Source organism: Styela clava, chromosome 6, assembly GCF_964204865.1.
Source record: "Styela clava chromosome 6, kaStyClav1.hap1.2, whole genome shotgun sequence".
Taxonomy (NCBI): Eukaryota; Metazoa; Chordata; class Ascidiacea; order Stolidobranchia; family Styelidae; genus Styela; species Styela clava.
The window spans coordinates 12,396,729-12,419,041 of record NC_135255.1 but is presented as its reverse complement, the minus strand read 5'-3'; the positions used below and the strand labels follow the sequence as shown (position 1 = coordinate 12,419,041).

The window sequence follows — 22,313 nt, the reverse complement described above, 5'->3', positions numbered from 1 at the left end:
CAATGAAGAACTGCCGTTGCCGCGCAGCAAAAAAAAATAATGGCAGGTAAAATATTGCTGTCGTAACCACGGCAGGTCGGCCGTAAAGACAGGGCTGCCCCTGACGGGGACAAATATTGAGTAGGCTGGAGCATTTTTCCTATGGATACAGTTAAGATAGATTTGGGGTTAGGTTATATATTTGTTTTAATTTTTTAATCGGGTTAATTCTTGTCCCACCTATTTTCTGAATTTATGAATAATACTACTTCGTTATTTTTTTTTTTATCACAGATCAGTTTGTTTCAAGAGATGGAACCAGTAGTGATGTGTTTTTCAGTTTTTGGGCCATACTTTGTGTTCTGATAGCACTCAGTGCTCACATATAATCCCATTACAACTCTTATTTACCCTCCATTATCCAACAAAAACTCAAATTTTGATTGAACCCGATTTATTTTTCGTTGATTCTATCTCAGTCAAAAAGTAAGAATGACTAAAACACAGTTGAAAACAAACAAAAAACATGGAATAAAAATTCACAACACGAATTACTGACTAAAGTTCACGTTCTTGCTGCCAGAACAGGGACACAAAATTAAATTTAGGAAAATGCCACACGACCAAGATATTTTTAGTTTTCAGCATTCTCAAAGCAAAATCTCAACTGCTAACATTTCTAAAACAAGCTTCAAGATCCTAATTTGTTCATAAATTATATATCACACTTTTACTGATCCTAATTTTTGATTTAATAAGCAGGAATATCCTGGCATATAAATCTATTACAGATTCACCAGTGGATTTTCACATTTACTAGGTTTTAGCACTGTAGTTGATAAAGAAAATTTGACCAATTATGAGGAATTGTCGTCTTTCCGAAATTATATGTGTTTTACTACGCATTAGTTGGCTGAAGTAAAAAAAACATTCATATCATTTTTTTTTTACAAAAAAAAACCTCGCGCAGAAATGATGGAAAATAATGTACAATCTCAGAGATATTCATCCACCTAGTCCACATAATGTTATTTGTAGGGCAGTCAAGATCAGTCAGTTCACGCCACACCCAAGTTAAAACGGAACCCCAGGCTGCATTAGATATTCTCTCTACAGGAGTTAAATCATGAGATAGATATTATCTGGAACGTTGTATTCTCGATGCAACTGTTCGTACTTCCTTTAGTGGTTCTTTTTTAGTTTTTTTAAATTTCTGTTTTTTTGGTTTGTGTTTCCTTCTTTCCTCCGGTTCTGGTGATTGATAGTATTCGTCTTCATTCATATAATCATCTTCATCGTAATATCTTTCACTTCTGTCAGATACTCGTCGCCTTTTATCTTTTCTTTTCATAGTCTCAGATGACCTGAAATAGATTGGAACTCTTGAGAAATCTGGCAAAATATCCAATTCTATTTCATTTGGTATTCAATATTTAACCATACAATATATATCTTTCATTACAAAGAAGGATCTGAACGGCCTTCTATTATCAGGAGCAGAGCTACTGTAGTCTGAAATAATCTGAATCTCGCCAGTTCGGCATTGCATACCCAATTTATCACATCTGGATGAGTGAAGTGGTTAGCATGGGCGCAAAATTTTAACCTTGCAACACCAAGATAGTTAAGGTTAACATTTTAACCAATAGGTCATCTATTCGAATAGAATACAATAAATAATAATTTCTGCACACCATCACATTAACCACTTCTGTTTTGCTAAAAATAAATTTAAATTTAACGGAGTGTAAACGAACATAAACTTTAGATGACAATTTGAAACAATTTCACCCATTATTCAATTGTATAACAATCATGAATGGAATATGGAAATTTATGAACAATTTATTTACGGAAAACAGTAGAATCATGCATAAGTCAGACACAGATATTTGAACGTCTTGTATATTGAAAACACATGCTACTGAAAAATGTGAAATCTCAACCCAAAAATATTTTGAACAAAGTTAAAAACATCGGTAATATTAGCGTAAAGTAAATTTAAATCCTTACCCCTGATATTTTTTCTTCGATCGTCTATCTTCTTCTTCTTCACTGAAATATTCATCAATGTCTTCATATCTTCGTTTCCTATCGCTAACTTGTTTATCTTCATGCTTATGATGTCTTCTCTGGTCTCTTTCAGACCTCTCCACTGATCTCTGCTCTTTCTTAGACTTTCCATTTTCCCTGTAGTATTAGACGATAAATTACAATAAAAAAAAAACAATTGTTATCATTATGTCAGGATACAATTTCACATTTTATATGATCCATGTCAAAGACAGGGCGAAGATTGATATTTTTCAATGACTAGGCTCCAAAAACATTTTCAAATGGCTCCATTTTTCAAATGGCTGAAATTAAGATATAAAAATGAGGGAGCCTCCACATGATTCTATGCCCTAGTTCAGTGTTTCTCAACCTTTTACTTACTGTGTACCACTTAAGTGTTTTTTACCCTGGCCGCGTACCACCAACAAAGCCCCCTTTTGGGGTAGAGAACGATGCACAAGGAACGCGCTATTGTAGTATTCTATAATGTGGCGTTACATCCATTTTTAGAAATTTGTGCAAAGTTTCAATGTATTAATTATATGTAGTAACACCGTATTAATTGCGTGCAAAATGGCGAGAAAATTTGCATCATCTGCCGATCCATATGATTTATCAAGGCGCTGTCAGAGTATCTCGGCACGTGTCGACCACTCCCTCCAAACGCACCTTTTGTTGCCGATTTTTTAATGCAAATGCATTGTGGACACAACGAGAGCGATCCCAAAGGACAATGAGTGGTAGCGCCATAAACCCGTTCACCGAATACATATAGCATGAAAGATAAAGTGTTGCCGGCATCTTGTAGCCAACTCAAAAGTTAATTGTTGCAATAATTCAAAGCTGCGTACCACATGAAAAGTTTCCGGGTATCACTTGTCGCACGCGTACCACAGGTTGAGAAACACTGCCCTAGTTGAAAGGCCTTTTTGTATTATCTCTGACCAGAGAAAGTTTGTGAATGATTTCAACTGACTCAAGTCACAAATAAATGATGAATTAGCCATATAAATTGATTTTTAAGCATGGAATTTCATTAAAGTCAATTTTTATTTTGATCAAGATTTAACTTCACTAAAAATTGGGAGACATGTATACCTTCTGCTACTATATCTTTCATCTTGATAGATGACTTGTCTCTGTGCTGTCTCAATTTTTCTACGTTCTTCTTCCTGCCTCATTCTCTCGAACTTTTCTTCATCAGAATCAGTTTGAAATAAATTCTGTAAAGAATATCAAATATCATTAATGGACAACAATAACATTTTGGCCGGTGATGGCCAAGCCCAAATAATTTTACAATTACAGTTTCATACATAAATTTGCACAAACAAAAAAAATCATATACTATGAGTTAAATTTGATGCACAGAATAGCTAGATAAAATATCATTTTGATTAAATTTCAAATGAAAAAGTAGAATTTATTTTACTTTTATTCTGATTATCAAATATGAGATTCTCAAAATCATGAATTCCTATATGAAGATATTCTGAATTATTCCTAAAATTAGAGAGTTTACTATATCGAATATAACCAATTTTGTATGCATTCTAATATCCATTCATTTTTGAATGGTTTTACCTCAATTCTCTAAAAAAGGCTTAATTTATTATTTGTTTACTTCATGAAGCAAAGAAAAACAATTCTACCAATTTTGTTGTTACCTCGTCATCATAATCATCCCTTATTGAAATATCATCCTCAGTATCTTGACTTTGTTGTCTGTGATGTTTCTTATGCTTTTTCTTTTTCTTGTGTTTCCTTTTCTTCTTCATTTTCTCATAATCACCTTCACTTCCTTCTGGCAAAGAATCCGCAAATTCATCCTCATATTTTTCCTCCCTTGCTTTCCGAGACACTTCGCTAATATGTTTTCCTCTTTTAGAAGATGTTTCTTTTCGGCGAGGGTTAGGTTCTTCAGTTATAGAGGTTGAAAGTCTTTTTTCTCTTGGGGCTTTTTTGTTCTCTTCATGGTCACTAGCATCAATATCGGAAGGTGCATAATTGGATAATGCTTTTTCACTTTCGTTGCCACTGTAATCTGGTTCGAATGAGGCTTCATCAATGTTAGAAATCGACGGCCGTAACAATCGTGATTGTTTTGATGAACTGTGAATATCAGCAGATGGTTCATTCGATACAACCACTCTTCGGCTGTCACTAATCGCTGGTGATGGCGTCGACTTCTTTGATTGCACAGTTGAAGCTGAATTCTTTTTCAAATTTTCATTTTCTTCATCCTGATTATTATTTTTTTGTTTGTCTTCCTTAATAGCTTCTGTGTTACTTGATTTTCCAGGTTTCTTGAGGCGAATTTTCCTAGATTTTGCATTCTTTTTATCAGGTTTTGGAGAAACCTTAGTTACAGCTTTTACCTTGTCATTTCGCTGCGACCCCGATTCATCATCAGACTCCCACCTAAATTGTAATTTCAAATTGACATTTTTTGTCGTCAATATATGTTCGTACTCTCAGAAAAGGGATCTCCTCTCCGATTCATTCATATCATATAATTTTGATTTTTCAACGGCCATTTGAACTGAAATTACAGCTTTTGATTGTGTGATTACTGAAACCGCTTCCCCGCATAGCTCCAAGCCAAAGGTAATATTTTATTAATTAGAGTTCGGATCTTAGAGTTGAATTATCTTTATTTTTTTATCTTTCTTATATTTATCTTATTCTTATCTATACTAGTACTTATCATACAATGAATAAATATTATCAAATACAAAATTGCTAGACAATAAAATCAAAAACACTTACTTGGACTTCGGAATTGTAATCTGCACCAATTCATCTCCTGTTGGTGTCGGACCTGACCCATCATATTCTACAACTAGGGATCGTTCTTCATCCTTCTGTTTATTACTCTCCTTGGGTGACGGTTTCTTTCTATGTTTTGTTTTAGAAACATTGCGTGACCCCTTCACCCTTTTACTTTTCTTACGCTCTGGTTGTTGGGGCAGTTCCTCTTCAAGTTTCTCTTGAATGATTTCTGGAATTTCATTCATTTCGTGCGACTTGTTTTCATTTTCAGTCAATTCTGGATTTTCATTAGAAGCGTTATCAACTGATTCAGGCATCAATTCTGGCTGTGGAGTAGTAGTTTCCATCAAATCATCTAAAACAGGGTCATCTGCACCTTCAATAAGAACTGGTGAAATATTCTCGTCAAGGGTCGGGGTGGGTGATCTTTCAATAGCTGGTTCGGAAGTTGTTTTTGTTTCTGGAGTTCTATCTTCTACCCCAGGTAATGGACTCTGGGTTCTTTTATCCCCTTCTTCCCTGTTAGTTGCAGTCATTTTTCTTTCACCTCCTGAGATTTTTTGCTCTCTAGGTCTTCTTTGACGTTGAGAGTCTCTCTTGTCTGAAATAATTCTTTCATCTCTCTTACGCCTGTGTTTTCCATCTTCTTGATCTCTCGAGAAACCTTTATCCCGATTCCTTGATTTTTCTGATCTTGGTTTCGCTTTGTCGTTGAATACTTTGATTTTTATGCTTTCGTTCCTGAATTCAACAAGAGCTTCATCTCGAACTGGTGTTCCATCTCCTTCACCAGGAGGAACCGGCTCTATGCTTCTGTCTCCTAATGGTGTTTCAGTTCTCTGGCCTCCTCTGCTTCTTTTTTTACTTCTAGAATCACGATTACTGGTTTCTTCTTCTTGTTGCTTATCATGGTCTCTGGTTCTCTTCCTTGATCTTGTTTCTTCTTCTTTTCGCGAAGATCGACTAGAAGCTTCATCTCTTCTAGATGAACGACCTTCTTTACGTGCATTGCTAGATCGCTTCGAAGTATCTGATGTTCTCTCTCTATCCCGATCACGATCCCTTGAACCTCTTTGTGACCCACTTCTGGCGGTTTCTTCAATTTCTGGTCTTCTGCGTCGAGAATAGCGCTCATCTTCCCTATCATAAGGTCTCCCGTCACGATCACGTCCCCCTCTTTCCATTGGTGGGGTTCTTCCTCTTCTACGTCGATCATCATGGTATCTGCCTCTATCTCCAGCTCTTGGGTCCATTCTAGCTCGAGGAGCATTCGGATCAAAATGATGAGCAGGACCCGGTGGCCCTCTGTGGTTCGGTGGCCATGGTTCTTGTCTCACGAGTTGTCCCTGCATCCTTCTATAGTATTCTTCTTCTCTAAGAAGTCTCTCTCGTTCAGCCAAATCTCCGTCAAAAGCAGGTGGATCCCAAGGTGCAGGGGGACCTGGTCGAACATGATAACGCTCAGGGGTTCTGTCACGGTATACCAACATTCCTGCATCTTCTTCAGTGGGGGTTGCATCACCAGGAGGGGGTGGTTGTCGCTGGTACATCATGAGTGGAGGAGCTTGTTGGATTGGAATTAGACTCGAGTGAGGAGCAATCTCACGTAAAACAGGTTGAGGCTGAGAGTGAACAACAGGTGGTGGAAATTTTGTTGGATCATAGTTGATGAATCGTTTGAATGGTGATGGTGGAAGAACTCTACTTCTCAACCAGTCTTGTTCATACTTCTGCTTGTAATAATCATACAGAGCAATATCTCTTTCATAGTCAAGTACCGACTGAGGTGGCATTCCTGGTATAACTGCCTCAGACTCTGTAAGATCAATGAAAAGCCGAAATAAATTTCCACAAATAGGATGAAGTAATTAATTAGTCTTTCAAATTACTGTATATTTTATAACTATTCATAAAATGTATTCAATCACCATCATGATTACTTTAATGATAGCGAGAGATGAGAAATATTTTAGGTTCCAATTATTTTGATGAAATTACGGGGAAAACGTGGAAATATTCATACAAAACATCACAATTTTCAGCATAGTAAGCATATCATATAAGAAAATAAATACAAAACTATTGATACTAATTTCGCTGAAAGCCTCGGAATATTATTCATTAGTATCATCATTACTCCTAATAATCCAACTAAATACATTTTCAACAACTGAGACCAAAAACCCACCATTCTGAACTCTTCCATCAGTTTTGTGACTGTCTTTACTCTGTGATTTAGAACGAGATCTTCTGCGCCTCTCTCGATCGCTTCTGTGTCTGCTGGATGGTACATGACGTTGTGAAGACTGACTAGTAGAACGTGATCTTGAATGGTTTCTACGCCTGATAAATGTGCTAAAGTTTTTTATTATGTCAATTCAACCAAATTTGCGATTTGAAAACTGAAAAATTTGAACGGCCGCAGAATACCATTATACTTGATTAACTCCATACAGACCCAAAAATTTCAGCTAAGTTGAATATATAAAACAAATAGTCCTCCAGACTTTTTCTAATGGCATGCCTAAGATACAGATTTGATTATTTATTAATTTAATTATTACTTACATAGGCGATTCGTTTAATTGTGAGCAAAGACAATAGATAGTACATAACCAGAAATTCTTAGGAACATTTATTGACAAACGAATAGCTCTCGCCATACCTAGATCCACTGCCTCGTTTTCCAGGCGACCTCGAAGATTTGCGATGTTTTACAGCCTGTTTTCTACCTCTCTTCTTTTTATCAGGGGTTGGGGATCGGCTGGGAGTTCTTGAGTACGAACGTGATTCTGATTTTTTGCCTCTTCTTTGTTTCGTCCGTCTTTGATGTCGCCGTGTCGGTGTGCGTGATCGACTTCTGCACATTACAAAGATTTTATTTAAACATAAACTTAAATATATTTGTAAAAGTAACATTCAATCATTCAATCAATGGTCATTCCACTCAGTAACCCACTATATATATCCAGTTTTCTTTACAGACTTGCTCAAGCAAGAATACTTGTTAAAAAAATATAAAATGTGCAGTGTGCAGCAAAGGCAGATTTGATGAAAAATAACATAATTTGGCCTGGTGAATAGGGCTGGCATTTGGAATCTAACATTCGTATCGAATAGTAAATTATTCGAATCGGTTCAGACAAAAATGTTGAAACGCCACCATCTTGTTTCGAGGTGAAATACTTAATTTCCATGGTAAAATTGTATTTTTGAAATACAATGTTGACGTGAGACATTTTTCTTTCTAGTGAGTTGATGGAAATACATGTTTCTTATTGTGTGTGACAATTTATATGTCTGAAGGACCTATTGCAATAAAAGCGACATATATTTAAACAATTTAAACATCTTTTAGATATTTGAGATTCGATTCGATAAAAAAAATGATTCTGAAATAATCAGATATTCGAAAATGTCCAGCCTTACTGTTGACTAAAGCAACGTACTTAACAATGTATAGCAAATCCCAAGCACACCACCAAACCTGGGGTATAAATTGCCGAACTGGAAAGAACTGGCCGTTTTCTAAAATAAAGGAACTTCTTACATATCCGTGATTGCTTATATAGAGCCTTGTTCAGGGCAAAATATGTGTGAAAATATAAAATCTAGCATTATCAGAATTATTCAGTTGAAATTGAACAGAATAGTTTCAAAGTTTTTTAAACGAGCGACACAATTCACAAACATAACAAACTTTCTCAAAACATAAAATATTTTGTTCGAATATAAGTAAATTCATTTTTAATATATGAATCATATCAACCTTGAATCAGTGTAAGATCCAGAAGATGAATAAGACGAAGAAGCAGTTGATGAATAACTGGATCTGGATGAAGATCTTGATGATGATGAAGTGTAGGATGTTGATGATGAATAGCTTCCTGATCTTGACCTGAAAAAAAATTTATTTAGGTTCTCATATTAGTATGTAAAATCGGGATCGTGCGAAAACGGATCTATTATGAATCGATAGTTTATACTCTGTCATAATGGGCATGAAAGCCTTCCCTTAAATATTAAATATAAAAAATATTAATATGGTGTGGAAAATTTTATTTGGTTTGTAATGTTTCTTTTACTAAGTATATAGTCTAAGTATATATTTCTCTTTTTTTTCTCTCCTAGTTTTATTCTGTCGTCTGCGTGATTGTTTGTATGTGTGTGGGTGTGCGCATGTTTTAATTAACCTACGGTACTTTCGAACCACTTCTTTTGACAACACCTTTCAATCTAAAATCTGAATGTTTTAACCATACTTAGGGTTTTGTCTGCTTTCCTGATTCTGTAATCAGTTATATTTATTTTGTTTTCATCAACTATTTTTGTCTTTTATTCTGATAATGGAGTCAAAATATACATATGCTCAAAGTAACTTATACTAAAGCTCAGGGTATAATAAATTATGTAAGCAAGCGAAAAGGTTACCATCTTTTCAAAAATAGTAGCACCTTACATTATTATTAGGAAAGAGTGGGTGCTTGTACAGAGCCTTGTTCGAAGCGAAAGATGCGAATAAGCATCGTATACAAAATTGATCGCTATACTTACATTCCCAACTTCCCTAGAAAAGGGGAAATTTCATGTGTCAAGTTTCCATACTTGTGTTTGATTTTGCCTGAACATTTAGGCGAAACTGAATATGATTAATAATGATAAAATGTACCTGGATTCTGATCTCCCTCGCCTGGTTCGACGCTTCCTGGGAACTTTATCTCTTTGCTTTTGTAAATCTTTAGTAAACTCATCAGACATCATAGCAAGCTTGGATTTTCTAGATTTTGATGATCTTTCTTCTCTCACATGATGTTTCGATCGAGAAGACCCTCGATGTCTTTCTCTAGAACTAAAGTATATAATAATATAAGAAATTATAGAAAATATACAGTATATATCAATTTTTTATGATTTTGTAGTTCAACAGATGGCACAACCAAGCGTGGTAGAAGAGCTTGATGAAGATTGATTAATTTGTATTCTAACGACAGCAGAGAATAAAGCATGGAAATGGAAATACATAAATATACATATAATAGCATTATTTAATTTAGGAAATACTTTTCACGATATATGACAAAACAGCATCTACGTCACATATCAAAGTGAATAAAAAAATGATCTACCCAGATATTAGTTTCATAAGACACTAAAACATATAGATAATAAAACTTCTAACACTAAACGTGTCATCAAAATGACTAACCGGTTATTTGGTGCAACTGAAGTAGGTATAGACGGTGGCGTGCCAGTGCCAGGTGGTGGTGGTAATCCTGAAAATATATATTGATTAATTATTTGAATCACAATATTGTAAATCGTAAGCCACCAACATATATGGCTAAATAATGAACTACTGCTGTTGTATGAATAATTTCTATAGCAAGATTGTAGATGGTTGAACAATCTAGATTTGAACGGGATTCAAAATCAAGCTTACCGTATTCACACAGCTATATTTCAAGAATTGAGTAAGAATTTGACATATCATAAATACTTATTTTGAATGGTCTAGATCAGCAATGATGTCCAAAACAAATTAAACGTATAAGATTCACTGAATTCTTGATTTATGCAACAATTTAGTATAGTTTTTCATTTGAATCCTTCCATTTTGTGCAACTGAAGTTAGTGTGACACAGTATGACTAAGCTCCCAATTACCATAATTTCTTAGAACTATAAAAAATATAGATAACTACCGGTAATCAAATAATTGGTCATCTTCCCTTTCCAAGTTTTAACTCATTTATTTCTATATAATTTTTATTTAGTATGACTCAATTTGAAATATATTTAAATTTATTATATATTGGAAAATGTTATTTTAGAATGCATTGGAATGGTATATTTTTCGTTTTCGGCCATCTTTAATCATACTTCAAAATAATTCAAATTGTTGTATGAGACTCAATTTCTTACCTTGGCTATCTATCCCAGCTTGTCCAAGAGGAGATTGTTTAACAAAACCTGGGGGTGGGATGCCTGGTGGAGGAACTCCAGGTGGAGGTGGAAAAGGCAATCGAACACCCTAAACAAAAGAATAACATTGAAAAAAATCACTAATCAATTTGAATAAAAAATTCTTACCGTATGATGTAGTGTACTTACCGGTGGTAACATAGGGGGCGGAATCGACATGTTTCCTGGAGGTCTTGTCATGCCAGGAGGCGGAATCGAAGTAGGAACATTGGGCGGTGGACCGGAAGTACGTAGCACAGGAGGAGGAAGCATACGATGCAAATGACCACCCAAAGGGCCAGCAGGTGGCGGTACACTCATTGCCATAGACATGGGTGGCATACCAGGTGGTGGGAGTGTCATGGGTCCAGGTATACGTGGTGGAAAGCTGCCTGGAGGTCCTTGAATCATAGGCGGCAGGGCAAGCTGCTGTCCAGGACGTTTTGGAGGGGGCATGTTTAAAGGTGGATCCAGTATAGCAGGATTTAATTCAGGTCTCAATTCCACAGGTGGGGCATTTCTAAGGGTAATATTAATACCTTGTGATGAAGGTATAGGAAGTTTGGCAGTTTCCATAGGAGGCATATCATCTAATAAAGAAGGTGGGGGGCGAGGAACAGCGGGTTCTGGTACTGGTTGTTGTTCTGAAACAGGTATAGACGGTGGTGGTAGATGCTTCATGTTCTCTATGAGAGCTGGATCAATCTCAGGTTGTCTAGATGTAGGAGGTGGCAGTGGTGGCGGAGGAGGTGGAGAATCCTCATGCGGTCGCTCAATCATCATGTTCACTGCATTAATCTAGAAAACGTAAATTGATTGTTAACAGATATAATTAACATGGAAAGGTATTGAAAAGTATAGAAATCAATTACCTTCGGCCGCTCTGTTTTGACTGACATCAAGGGTGTAATTCCTGCAACAGTAGCAGGTGATGCTACTCTTGTACTAAAATAAAAAAAATATTACTTTAGAAATGTTATTTGAGAGCAACTTTTCCCAATCAGAGAGGTATTCCTACACGAAAAAGTATTTTGATGTTTTTGAGGAGGAAATATGACTTTGTATTTGGTATAGTTTCACAAATATTGTATAGATATTTAGAATTATTGTAACAAGGAATCATGCTATTTTATAAACTATTCAAACTGTGCAAAATCCAGAGTACTAGTTGTGCATAGCACTAGGTAAAAATCTATCGAAGATAGAACAAATAACGGAAACAGAGTTTTAATCTATAGCGTGGGAGGAATAAGAAGTTCTAAATATGCAAAGATGGGAATATATTGAAAAGGGCAGGAACCACTGCTTTAGAGACAAATAGCTTGCAATATATTAATCAAGTAGAAAAAATCAACAAATAAAAAGAAAAGTTGGAAGTTTGTAGTAATTGATGATAAAAAGGGCCAAATCTGGACAAATTTTGTTTGATATTGCTAATAGTCATTTGCAACTATACCTAATATAATCTCATATCATAAAGTATAGAAAGTAAAAGATCATAAGTTTCCTAAAAATCATATTCAATGTAGTCATTTGAGAGCATTGTAAAAATCCAAGTGGTAAAAGTTGAGTGGCAAAATTAATAAAATAAGCTGTCTATTTTTAACACCCCCATTTTCAGCAGATACATTCAAGCATTCAAATAAGCCCAGAATACTAATTTTTAAATAAGAAACTGATCATTATGCAGCGTAATTTCTGCTTCAGATTAATTCTAACCTGAACACTCATAAACACCATCATATTTAGCTTGATTGACAGGATTTTACTTGACTTTACCAATAGCCTGTCATGCTGAGCATGATGATATGGTTAACGCTGCTGATTACCATGTGGGGTTTAAAGGTTCAAAACCTGTGAGAATGATTATGGAGTGTCACTGAATCCCTCACCGCCAGTATAATGGTTGACATAACTGATAGTCGAATCTGGCTCCCTCAACCATCTAAGAAAATACAACTCGAACAATGAACTAAATCATTTTCAATCGGTAACCAGGCAAAGGAGGCAAGGATATGCCGTAAGAGTTAGCCGTTTTATATCCTTTCACCACTGTGATAAATATAAAAAATCCTCTCCTATAAAATATTGCCATCAAGTACACCTATAAGGGCAACTTTTCCGTCTTTTCTCTGTGAACTTGAACCTTGAACTGTTCACAATACTCAAATCATCTTGAATTTCCAATGTTCTAACTGCACTACGTTGCGGTACAATAGACTCTGGTGATACACCTGGTGGTAAAGGCTGAACAACTGTTGTATCTTCGGGCCTATGTAGAAAAAAGCATTTCAACCCAAAGCTAGCAGATATAATGATTTTTAATACAACTTCACTCAATTCTTATCCAAATTATCTTCTGTAAACTCAATTGGACAATCCATTGACCTTTACTTGCTTAAAACTATGTATACTGTATTTGCTCGTTTAATAGCCCGGGCGCTTATTTTTTTTAAACATACTCACTAACCGGGCCCTTATTCAAACCGGCCCTTTTTCAAGCAGGGGCGCTTGTTATTAATAAAGTAAAATTACACACAAAAATACCGGTAGATAAGATCGATCGTTACAATAATTAATACCGTATATTGTCATTTCCAGTTCTCAAGTATGATTTAAACGAGAATAATGAAAATTTTGACTTTTTCAGCGCACCCAAATTTTCAACGCAGGTACAAATCCGCAAAAAAAAAAAACTTTTACACCGGGCGGGTATTCAAGCACCGGCCCTTATTTATTTTTATGTCCTGTTCACACGGGCGGCTATTCAAACGAGCCCTTAATCAAGACTGGGCGTTAATAAAACGAGCATTTACGGTATACAAAAAAATCATTCTCAACTAATCTTTTGTACTTTTCGCTCTCGTACGATAACTCATAAACAAATTGTTGAAGTAAATTTTGAATCATTATCTGGGCAAATATATAATCAAATAATTGTGACATCTACTGAATTATACAACAAATAATTACCTTTCTTCAGAATCAGGAGTCGAATTCACAGTATACCCATCACTTTGAGGTGTCACATTTGTTGTAGGCGGTTGGTCTGGAGTAGCTGGGGAATTTGTAACATCTACTTGCTCCTGTTTCACTACATCTTCAGGAGTTTCTGTTTCTGACTTAACAAGCATAGTAGTAGCGGCAGTAGTTACAACTGGGGTAGATGGTTGCATCATATTTGCTGGTGCTTTTTTAACAGAATATCCCATAGCATTGTACACCTGACCAGTGCGAGCTTTCACAACATAAGCTCCCCCCGTTGATGGCTTTGACTGGCCATATTGTATCTTTGCTTTTGGTGGACCATATGCCACCACCTTGGTTGGTTGAGGCGTGGGAACAGGCTTTGTCTCGACAGCGGCAGGTCTTGGCCAAACAGGAGCATTTTTCTTTCTCGATATGCCAGTCTCATTTCTGAATTTGTTAACAGCCTGGAACAAAAAGTTTGAATAATTTTACGAAATTACATTCTCCATTCTTGTTTAATGACAGTTGTAGATGAGGATGGTTATAATATGGGCAAGATATGTACTACCAATCAAGCACGAAGTTTTATGTGATGACTGATTTTTAAATGATTTCGCAAATGTCCCAAGCACAAATAAATAAAAAAAACGTGATGAAGGTACAGGATCATAAAGTTTGTTATGGAAAATTTAAAACCAAATAAATTGAGTGACGTGGTGATATCAGATGGAAAAAAAATTAGACAAATACAACCAAAAGTGAAAAAAAAAGTAGATAGAAAGCGGCAGAGACAGATAAAGTGGGAGAAGAGAGTATACAAAAAAGCAGTCAATACAAGTAGCCAATGATGAAAACTGTCTTTTTACCTGTCTTAGAAATTTATTTGCAATCAAAGAGTCCGGTGATATATTCTTCCTATGGCAGGTTGGACATTCATGATCATCAGATTCCAATAATGCATTCCGAATACCTGTATTCAAAAGTATTAATTTTAAGTAAACTGCCACATAACCTCAAAAAGACAAAACAATGAATGAAAATTCTCACATTCATCACAATAGCTGTTGCCACAACATGGTATCACCACAGCATCATGCATTATTTCTTTACACAGAAGACAAATTAATTCATCAGGTACTGGTTCATCTTCATCATCTTCTTTTTCATTCACAACCTCAGGTAAAAATGGGGGTTTCTCTTTCTTGCCAACATCGTACCCTTTCCTATGGTCAAAAACATATATGATTGTTAGTAACATAAAATCGGAAATGAATAAAAAATATTTAATGCCATGATATTAACATTGTTATGAAAGATGTCGGATACTGTACAATGAAAATCAGTGACTGATACAAAGTGATGGATACAGATAAATAAACAATATTGAGAGTAGGCTACATATAGGGAGGGCACATTTTGCGACTTCTGCTTCCGTCCGCTTGGATGGGACAGTTTACGTTCCAGTTGCTTTTGTTCACCAATTCAAATGACACCCAAACAATCATTTCATCCATCGCCAGAGGCAAAAACTAGTAACTACATCGGCAAAGCGGTGGCACCAAATATTTTCATCCCAGGAACTGTTTTTCTATAACAGTAATTACTTTAAATCATGGAGCTTCCTAATTTTCCAATCGTTAAAATGAACTAATAACAAAGGCCCAGAATCTGGGGCTTGAATAGTTTGAATATTATGCTCTTCATCTTATGCAGTGTAGTGAATACGTTTTCCCGATAAAAATAATCAATTCAGCATACACTTGCTTTGCTAGCCCATATCACTAGAAACTTCGATCTTACTTGTCAATAACAGGAACCACATATTGACCATCAGCTGTCAACATAGCACCCCTTGTCTCCTTGTTAACCTGAATCATGTGACTTCTTGGTATTCCAGTAGCAGGACGAAATGGCTTAGGTCGTTCGGCTGCCGGCTAAAGCAACAAGAGTAGAAGTCGAATTTTATTTAAGATTAACATAAACCAAACCGCACAACAGTAGCGTAAGTATGACAATCGATTCCATACTCACTTTTATCCGACATTGACTAGCATAATGGCCAGATTGATTACATTTGTAGCATTTCACATACGAGGTGAGGGAAGAATGATCATTATATCGTTGATAACTTCCATACTTAGGTGGTCTCAAATATCTGGAAGGTAAAGAAAGACATATAAATACTTATTTTATCAAGAGATTTGAGGTAATATAAACGATCAAAACTATCCAATTTTGAGAAGACACTGACATAGTCAACCATAGGAAGGTAAAACATCAACTAATCTTAAGATCTGACAATATAATTCCCATTCAACAGTAGCTTTTATAATTTTGTCACAATGGAATTGTGAATAAATAATAACAGAAAACTAAAACTGCACATATAGAGAGAATTCGCCATTGTCAACACAGTGTGAATCTTAACTTACTTTGATGGGTCATATTCATTAGTTGACTGATCCATCATAGCCTTGATTTTGTCTTGTTCTGATGCATTTGCAGATACCAGGTCCTCTGTCTGTTCCAAGAACAAAATAAAACACAAAATTAAACAAATTTATTCTGTCGAAGTGGTCAACATAATATTATCAATAAAAATCTTCACCTTTCGTAATTCTTCAAGAGACATGTAGTGTGAATCCTATTAGAAATAAAAATGGTTATATTAATGAAAATGAGTTCAAAATAAATAACACATATATCCAATCTTTATTGGAGTTTTTCAGGACAAGGAATGAAGCAATAAATATTCATTTTTCTGTTCCACTCTTCCACAAAATCTTCTTTCATCATCTTGAAAAACCACATGTCAGAAAATTTCTTTCTTGAATCCGAACTCTGGAAGACTGATGTGAAAAACCCTTGCACATATTTTCAAAAATGCTTACCTGCCTTTGAACAAAACTTGCGTTATTAAAAGAAAAAATTTAGCGTTTCTAAGTACAGCATTTGAAACCATGACAAAGCAGGTCGTGTTAAGAAATTGAACGAGCAATAGTTCAGTCCGAAATTCATCAGAAATCTCTACCAGCAGGAGTATCTTCTGTCATTGAGGACTATAACGAACCCTGATAAACAACTAATACCAACACCACTATCATTGCACGAAATGTACACATTTCACTCCAAGAAAGCAGAGTTATATCTGTATTATATAGCACAGTGGTTAGATTGACCATTTATCTGACACATATGATACTATATGCCTGGCTTTTAAATCTTATAATATAAATATGAGAACTATTAGTAGCAATGATCACAGAATTCAAATACAATTCATCAAATAATGGAGGAAAAATGAACTTCCAACAAGAAACGATGGGAATACTCTTCTCCTAAATATTATTCAAAGAATTCTGTTGAACATGGGATCACCAATGCCATGAGATTTATTGGGCTGTGCACAAGTCTTTAATGAGGCTTAAAATGGTCAAATCCCGATTGCGATCTTTAATTTATGCGATATGAGCATATTGATTTTTAGATATACCGGTATATCAATTTCCTAATACAAATGAAATATACAATACAGCGGTGTGCAACCTTTAAAACAGGAGGGCCACATACTAATAACAGGATGAAACTGCACGCTGCACCTTCATTTAATCATTCATTGGCACAAAAATTTTGGGTATTGACCTTTTGATATGCGGATTATGCCTTGCAATGCACAGGGATTTGAATTACTCAAATGTACCAGATTAAACAGACTTAAAAACTCGTTCGCGGCCAGCACACCATTTAAAATTGGCACTGGGTGTGCAAACTGCAGCCCGCAGCCCACGAGAAAAAGTTGTGCGGCCTGCGGACCGCAGTTGGCACACCCATGGTATAAACTATCAATTGTGTTTCAGCGACCCTATATTGGGCAAACATAATTAAAAATACTCGAAGAAAATATCAGCTAGTGTGTTTCATCAAATACCTGACATAAAATTTCTTATTGAAAATTAAGATAATATTAAAATTTTTGTACAACAGTACACTGAGTAGGACCTTAAAGTCAGTGAAGTGACCCTATAAGGGACAAGAGAAGATCTGTACCCAATCACCTAAAATCGGGTTAATGGTAAATCTCCCATGTTTGAGTCGAGAAACAGAAAAAAAAAGGTTTTCATTATTAAAACAATGTGGACTTGATAATTCCTCAGGAAGAAATTCCTCAGCGTAACTAAATCTACTCGTTAAACATCCAACCTAACTGGAGATTTGTTTCATGGTTTGTAGACTTCATAGTGACATAAGTATCGCATCCATTCTTGATGTTGATTATCTACAGAATCAAAAACCATGCCTAGCATGCAGGCAGACACAAGATGTGAGAAAGAGTATAATGCTATTTCCAGCACATTACATGTCAAGAAGTTGAGTTTTTCTCATAAGAAACTGGTGAAATATTGCAATAAATAGCCTGTCATTAGAGCCACCTCTGCCAAACAGAAAGGTGCTTTGCCATGAAGAGCAATAAAAGAATCGAAACCAATGAACTATGCTGCAAAGCAAAGGTATCAACCAACAACTCCAGAAAATAATATCAAAAACGACTTTCTTCGAATCCTGAAGAACTATGCACACCAATTTAAAGAATTTTTTTGTAATAAAAAACCAGAAAGGAGTATCAGCCTTTAATATTTAACAAAACATGATACAACATTATCCTCCATCGATCAAATTTTATTGCCGTATCAAACTTCTAAAACTCGGAAAATAACAGTATCATACATATATACAGTGGTTAATCTTGCAAATAAATAGGCAGTATACAACAAAAGTTAAATTGATCATCAACACCGACAAACTCAATGCAGCGAATAATAACAGTCCTCTTTTTTCACAATTAAAAAATAAAGCAAACTTTTATCATTGCAAATGAGGTTTTAAAGTGAAGTATTTGTATTGCAATTACTAGTATATAGAAATATTGTTTAATGGGGAGAACAGTGAAATTGGAATGCAAGAATACAGAGCAACATCCTCTAGTTTTAAGATAGCAATCTTAATACTGTAATTATGAATCCAATGCAGAGGCTTACATTTATGTTTATCAACGAAGTTTCAAGGTGTGACACAAAAGCAATTGTAAACAAAATCATCTGGCTGTTAATCTAACATTGAAAGAAGTACTAAACAGTTTAAAAATGACCTTAAAATTAGAATTAAAATCCTAATTGAAACAAATGATTTAGAAATAATGAAAAATAGAAGGGCTATCTACTACTTATTTATGATGCAGTATTGCTAAAATTTATGAATTCCTCAACAAAAAGTCAAGGAATGTACAATTTATAGGAATGTAGGAATTAATAATAGATAAATAAAATTCTTTTCATTGATAAAATCAAACAGGTATTAAACCACCTATCACCGTATGTCTAACAAAAGTATTTGAAACAGTATACTGTACTTGAAAATAATCTCCATAACTTAACGCTGACATGAGAGGAATTGAAGTTGCTCTGGAAGCCCAAATTTCAATCGAAATATACCACATAGTTTCTAAGTCAATAGTCATATAGTCAACATAAAATAATCTAATGAATAAAGATAATTACTACTAACATAAATACTAACTAGTTTTACTACAAAATAAGTTTGCAAATAACTTTGAAATCAGACAAGATGAAAAAGAATTTTGAGTTTGTCAATCACTAAGATAGATGTGGATAAAGCATTACGGTTTTGAAACGTTTCTTTCCATTTATATATACAACGCACATATGAACAAAACAGGAAATGTTAGTGCTGTTCTATAAATAACAAACAGAACAGATATTGATAGACACATACAGTAGACATTTAAAATAGATTGCCAGGGGAATCTATGGAACTACATTTTTTTAAAACTTTCTGAAGACTAAATTTTGTGTGACAATCATTGTCCTATTTAGAAACATTCATCCTCATGGAAAGATTTGTCAAATCATGGAATAAACTCCTGCCATAATCAAATTAAAAATACAAGATTCTAGAAAAGGTATATTCATTCATGTATGGGACATCTCAATTAATGTTTTTTCAAATTAGCATGGCAGAAAAAGTGAGTTCAAAAGTACTGTGAATTAGTTTTCAACATTGGTGCTACTGGTATTGTATTGTGTTTGATTCATTCATAATTGTCTATGCATGCTAGTGATGCTACCACACAAATTGTAAGCTCGCTAGAACTATAATAGAAATTTTAATCAAACAATTCAGAATCATGGAACTGTACAACAATCAAACATAATGCTGCAGAAAAAAGTTAAATGTAACCGTAAATTGTGAATAAAATGAATTAAAATCGGAACAATCACAACATTGTTTCAGTGTATCTCTTTTGAGCATAGTGTCAATGCAAATCAGATGATATAAATCAGTTTCATTGATTTATTTTCGGCATATTTGCATATTAGCAATAGCTTATCACCAGTCTTTCAGGAGCATGTAGAAGTCAGGCACATGATGAATAAGACGTTCTTATATTTTGCGACAGCTTCTTATATCTTGCGCAACCGATCTATCTAACCTAACTCTGATATGTTCAGTTCAAGTCCATTCTGTATCAAACTCAAAACTAGCCTGTCCTTGTTTTTTCGCGAAGCGTGTATAGATTTAAGTTAACCAATGCATATTTAGTAATAAAATAACAATAATAAAAGAAAAAACACAACATTAAAATTGCATGATACCAAAATTTTGCATTGTTGCATAGAACCATTATCACAGTTTAATAGAAGAAATAGAAAAAAATATATAAATAGTAATAAAAAATATATCAAAAAATACAACACTGTGTAGAAATAGAAGTGTTCAAGAAAAGCGAGAATATACTGCATCAGCAAAGCACAGATTTCACTGTAACTTAACCATAACTTTATAAGAAAAACAAGAAAAACTTTTTTATAATTTTTGTAAATTAAAATTTCAATAACTGTTGCTTTGCCAATGCTGTATAGAAAGGTATCAAAAGTAATAAGTGTTTTTCACACAACAATAAATTACGTACGGATTTAGAAGATGCAGCAGTCTCATTCTTCTTCCTGAAAACAATAAATTAATATTTAAATAAGGACCATATTACATAATTGATTTATAACTGTTTGTTTTTTTAATTCATATAATTATCCTTGAGGCATGAGAAATTGCATTGATTATTCTTAATTTGACTAAATCATATAATAAATGCAGCACGCATTCCTGAAACTTAAGAAATCAAAAAGCTGCATACAAATTACCTCTTATAAGAAAACTAATGCCACCACCTGTTTGTGATAGTGTTGGCATGCCATTGACCAAAAACTAAATTACTATCTATTGCAATAACTGAAAAACGTGAGGTTGAAACTATATCACATGCTAATGAATTTTATACTCCATAATAGCAATACTAAACAAACTAAACTTGCTACTTAAAAAAATTACCACTAGATAGGAACAATATTTATTCATTCATAAGAAAATATGTATATACCGGTAAGTAATGTTAGTTGACACTTACACAACATAAACCTTTGTTTTGTCAGGTACAGCACCTAATGGAATTCTTCTAACGAGCAATGCAGTGTTCTTTGGTATCAACGCTGACTCATCTTTATAATCTAAAAATACATGAATTTTACATATATATATATACTGTACATCGATGATTTGCTGATGGATACCTGACAACAGTTTCCAGGAAGTAACAAAGGCATCATTAAATTACTGTAAAATTTTAAGTAGAGGTAAAAGAGATTATTCAAATGAAATAAAATTGAATATATGAAATATTCTACATACCCAATGTAGCCTACTAGATAATATTACTGTATATGACACATTTATATAGACATTTAGAATATTCAATAAGATGTTATCAGTGAAATATTAAAAATGTTTTGCAAAATTTCATAACTGTATTTGTATTTTATCATCACATCAACAACTCAAAATTATAACACATACTTCGGAAGTATATCAGTTTTAAAAATTTTGAATAAAAATTTTAATATTTTATAATTTTGCTACCTCACAAACATATCATGCAACTACATCACTGCATTAAATTATCATTTGTTAAAGGTTATTAATTGAATGTCGAATTTAATTCAAACAAAAAGTCGTCAAGTACCACTGGCTCATCACATTTAATCCATTGCACCCACACTCACTAAGTCAGATCAGAATTAAACACTCAAATACTTCGGAATGACGCACATGAGCAAGTTGGAAACCATCAGCTCACCACAATTGGTCGAAGCTCTTATATATTTATAACTCACCAATGCAGGTTAGAAGTAAACACTCAAATACCAAATTTCGATGACATGTTTGCAAATAGCTTTTATCAGCATAATTTTCCATTTTAGTTCTATCATTAGGTAATTTATCATTAGAATTCGCACAATGTGAATAAAATTTAAGTATAAAGAGTCAAGCTTACCTTGTAGAGACTGAGCATTCGTAATTAGCAAATCAACTTCCGTCATCTTCAATTTTTCTTTTAACATTATTGCTTTCTTACAATCTTGGAGTGAAATGTTGATTCCATCAAACGTAACATTCTTGTAATCATTGCTGCTTGAGAACTTATAGTGGATCGCTGACATATCGATG

The 22,313-nt window shown here is 34.4% G+C and overlaps 1 protein-coding gene across 1 annotated transcript; it reads right to left on the bottom strand.

Moving 5' to 3' along the window:
• Window positions 1–416: 416 nt before the first annotated feature.
• Window positions 417–22,311, bottom strand: LOC120331661 (uncharacterized). The gene is made up of 23 exons (XM_078113952.1): window positions 22,141–22,311; window positions 21,217–21,316; window positions 20,725–20,758; window positions 16,345–16,380; window positions 16,169–16,257; window positions 15,768–15,891; window positions 15,537–15,670; window positions 14,784–14,959; window positions 14,603–14,706; window positions 13,740–14,200; window positions 11,639–11,711; window positions 10,917–11,564; window positions 10,728–10,836; window positions 10,013–10,079; window positions 9,476–9,655; window positions 8,576–8,704; window positions 7,472–7,666; window positions 6,995–7,149; window positions 4,804–6,622; window positions 3,702–4,455; window positions 3,133–3,257; window positions 1,993–2,169; window positions 417–1,343 (listed from the first exon to the last, which is right to left on the bottom strand). Exons 1-23 carry the CDS (start codon window positions 22,304–22,306, stop codon window positions 1,118–1,120), a joined length of 6,081 nt encoding a protein of 2,026 aa, XP_077970078.1. The 5' UTR covers window positions 22,307–22,311; the 3' UTR covers window positions 417–1,117.
• Between the last annotated feature and the right edge of the window lie 2 nt (window positions 22,312–22,313).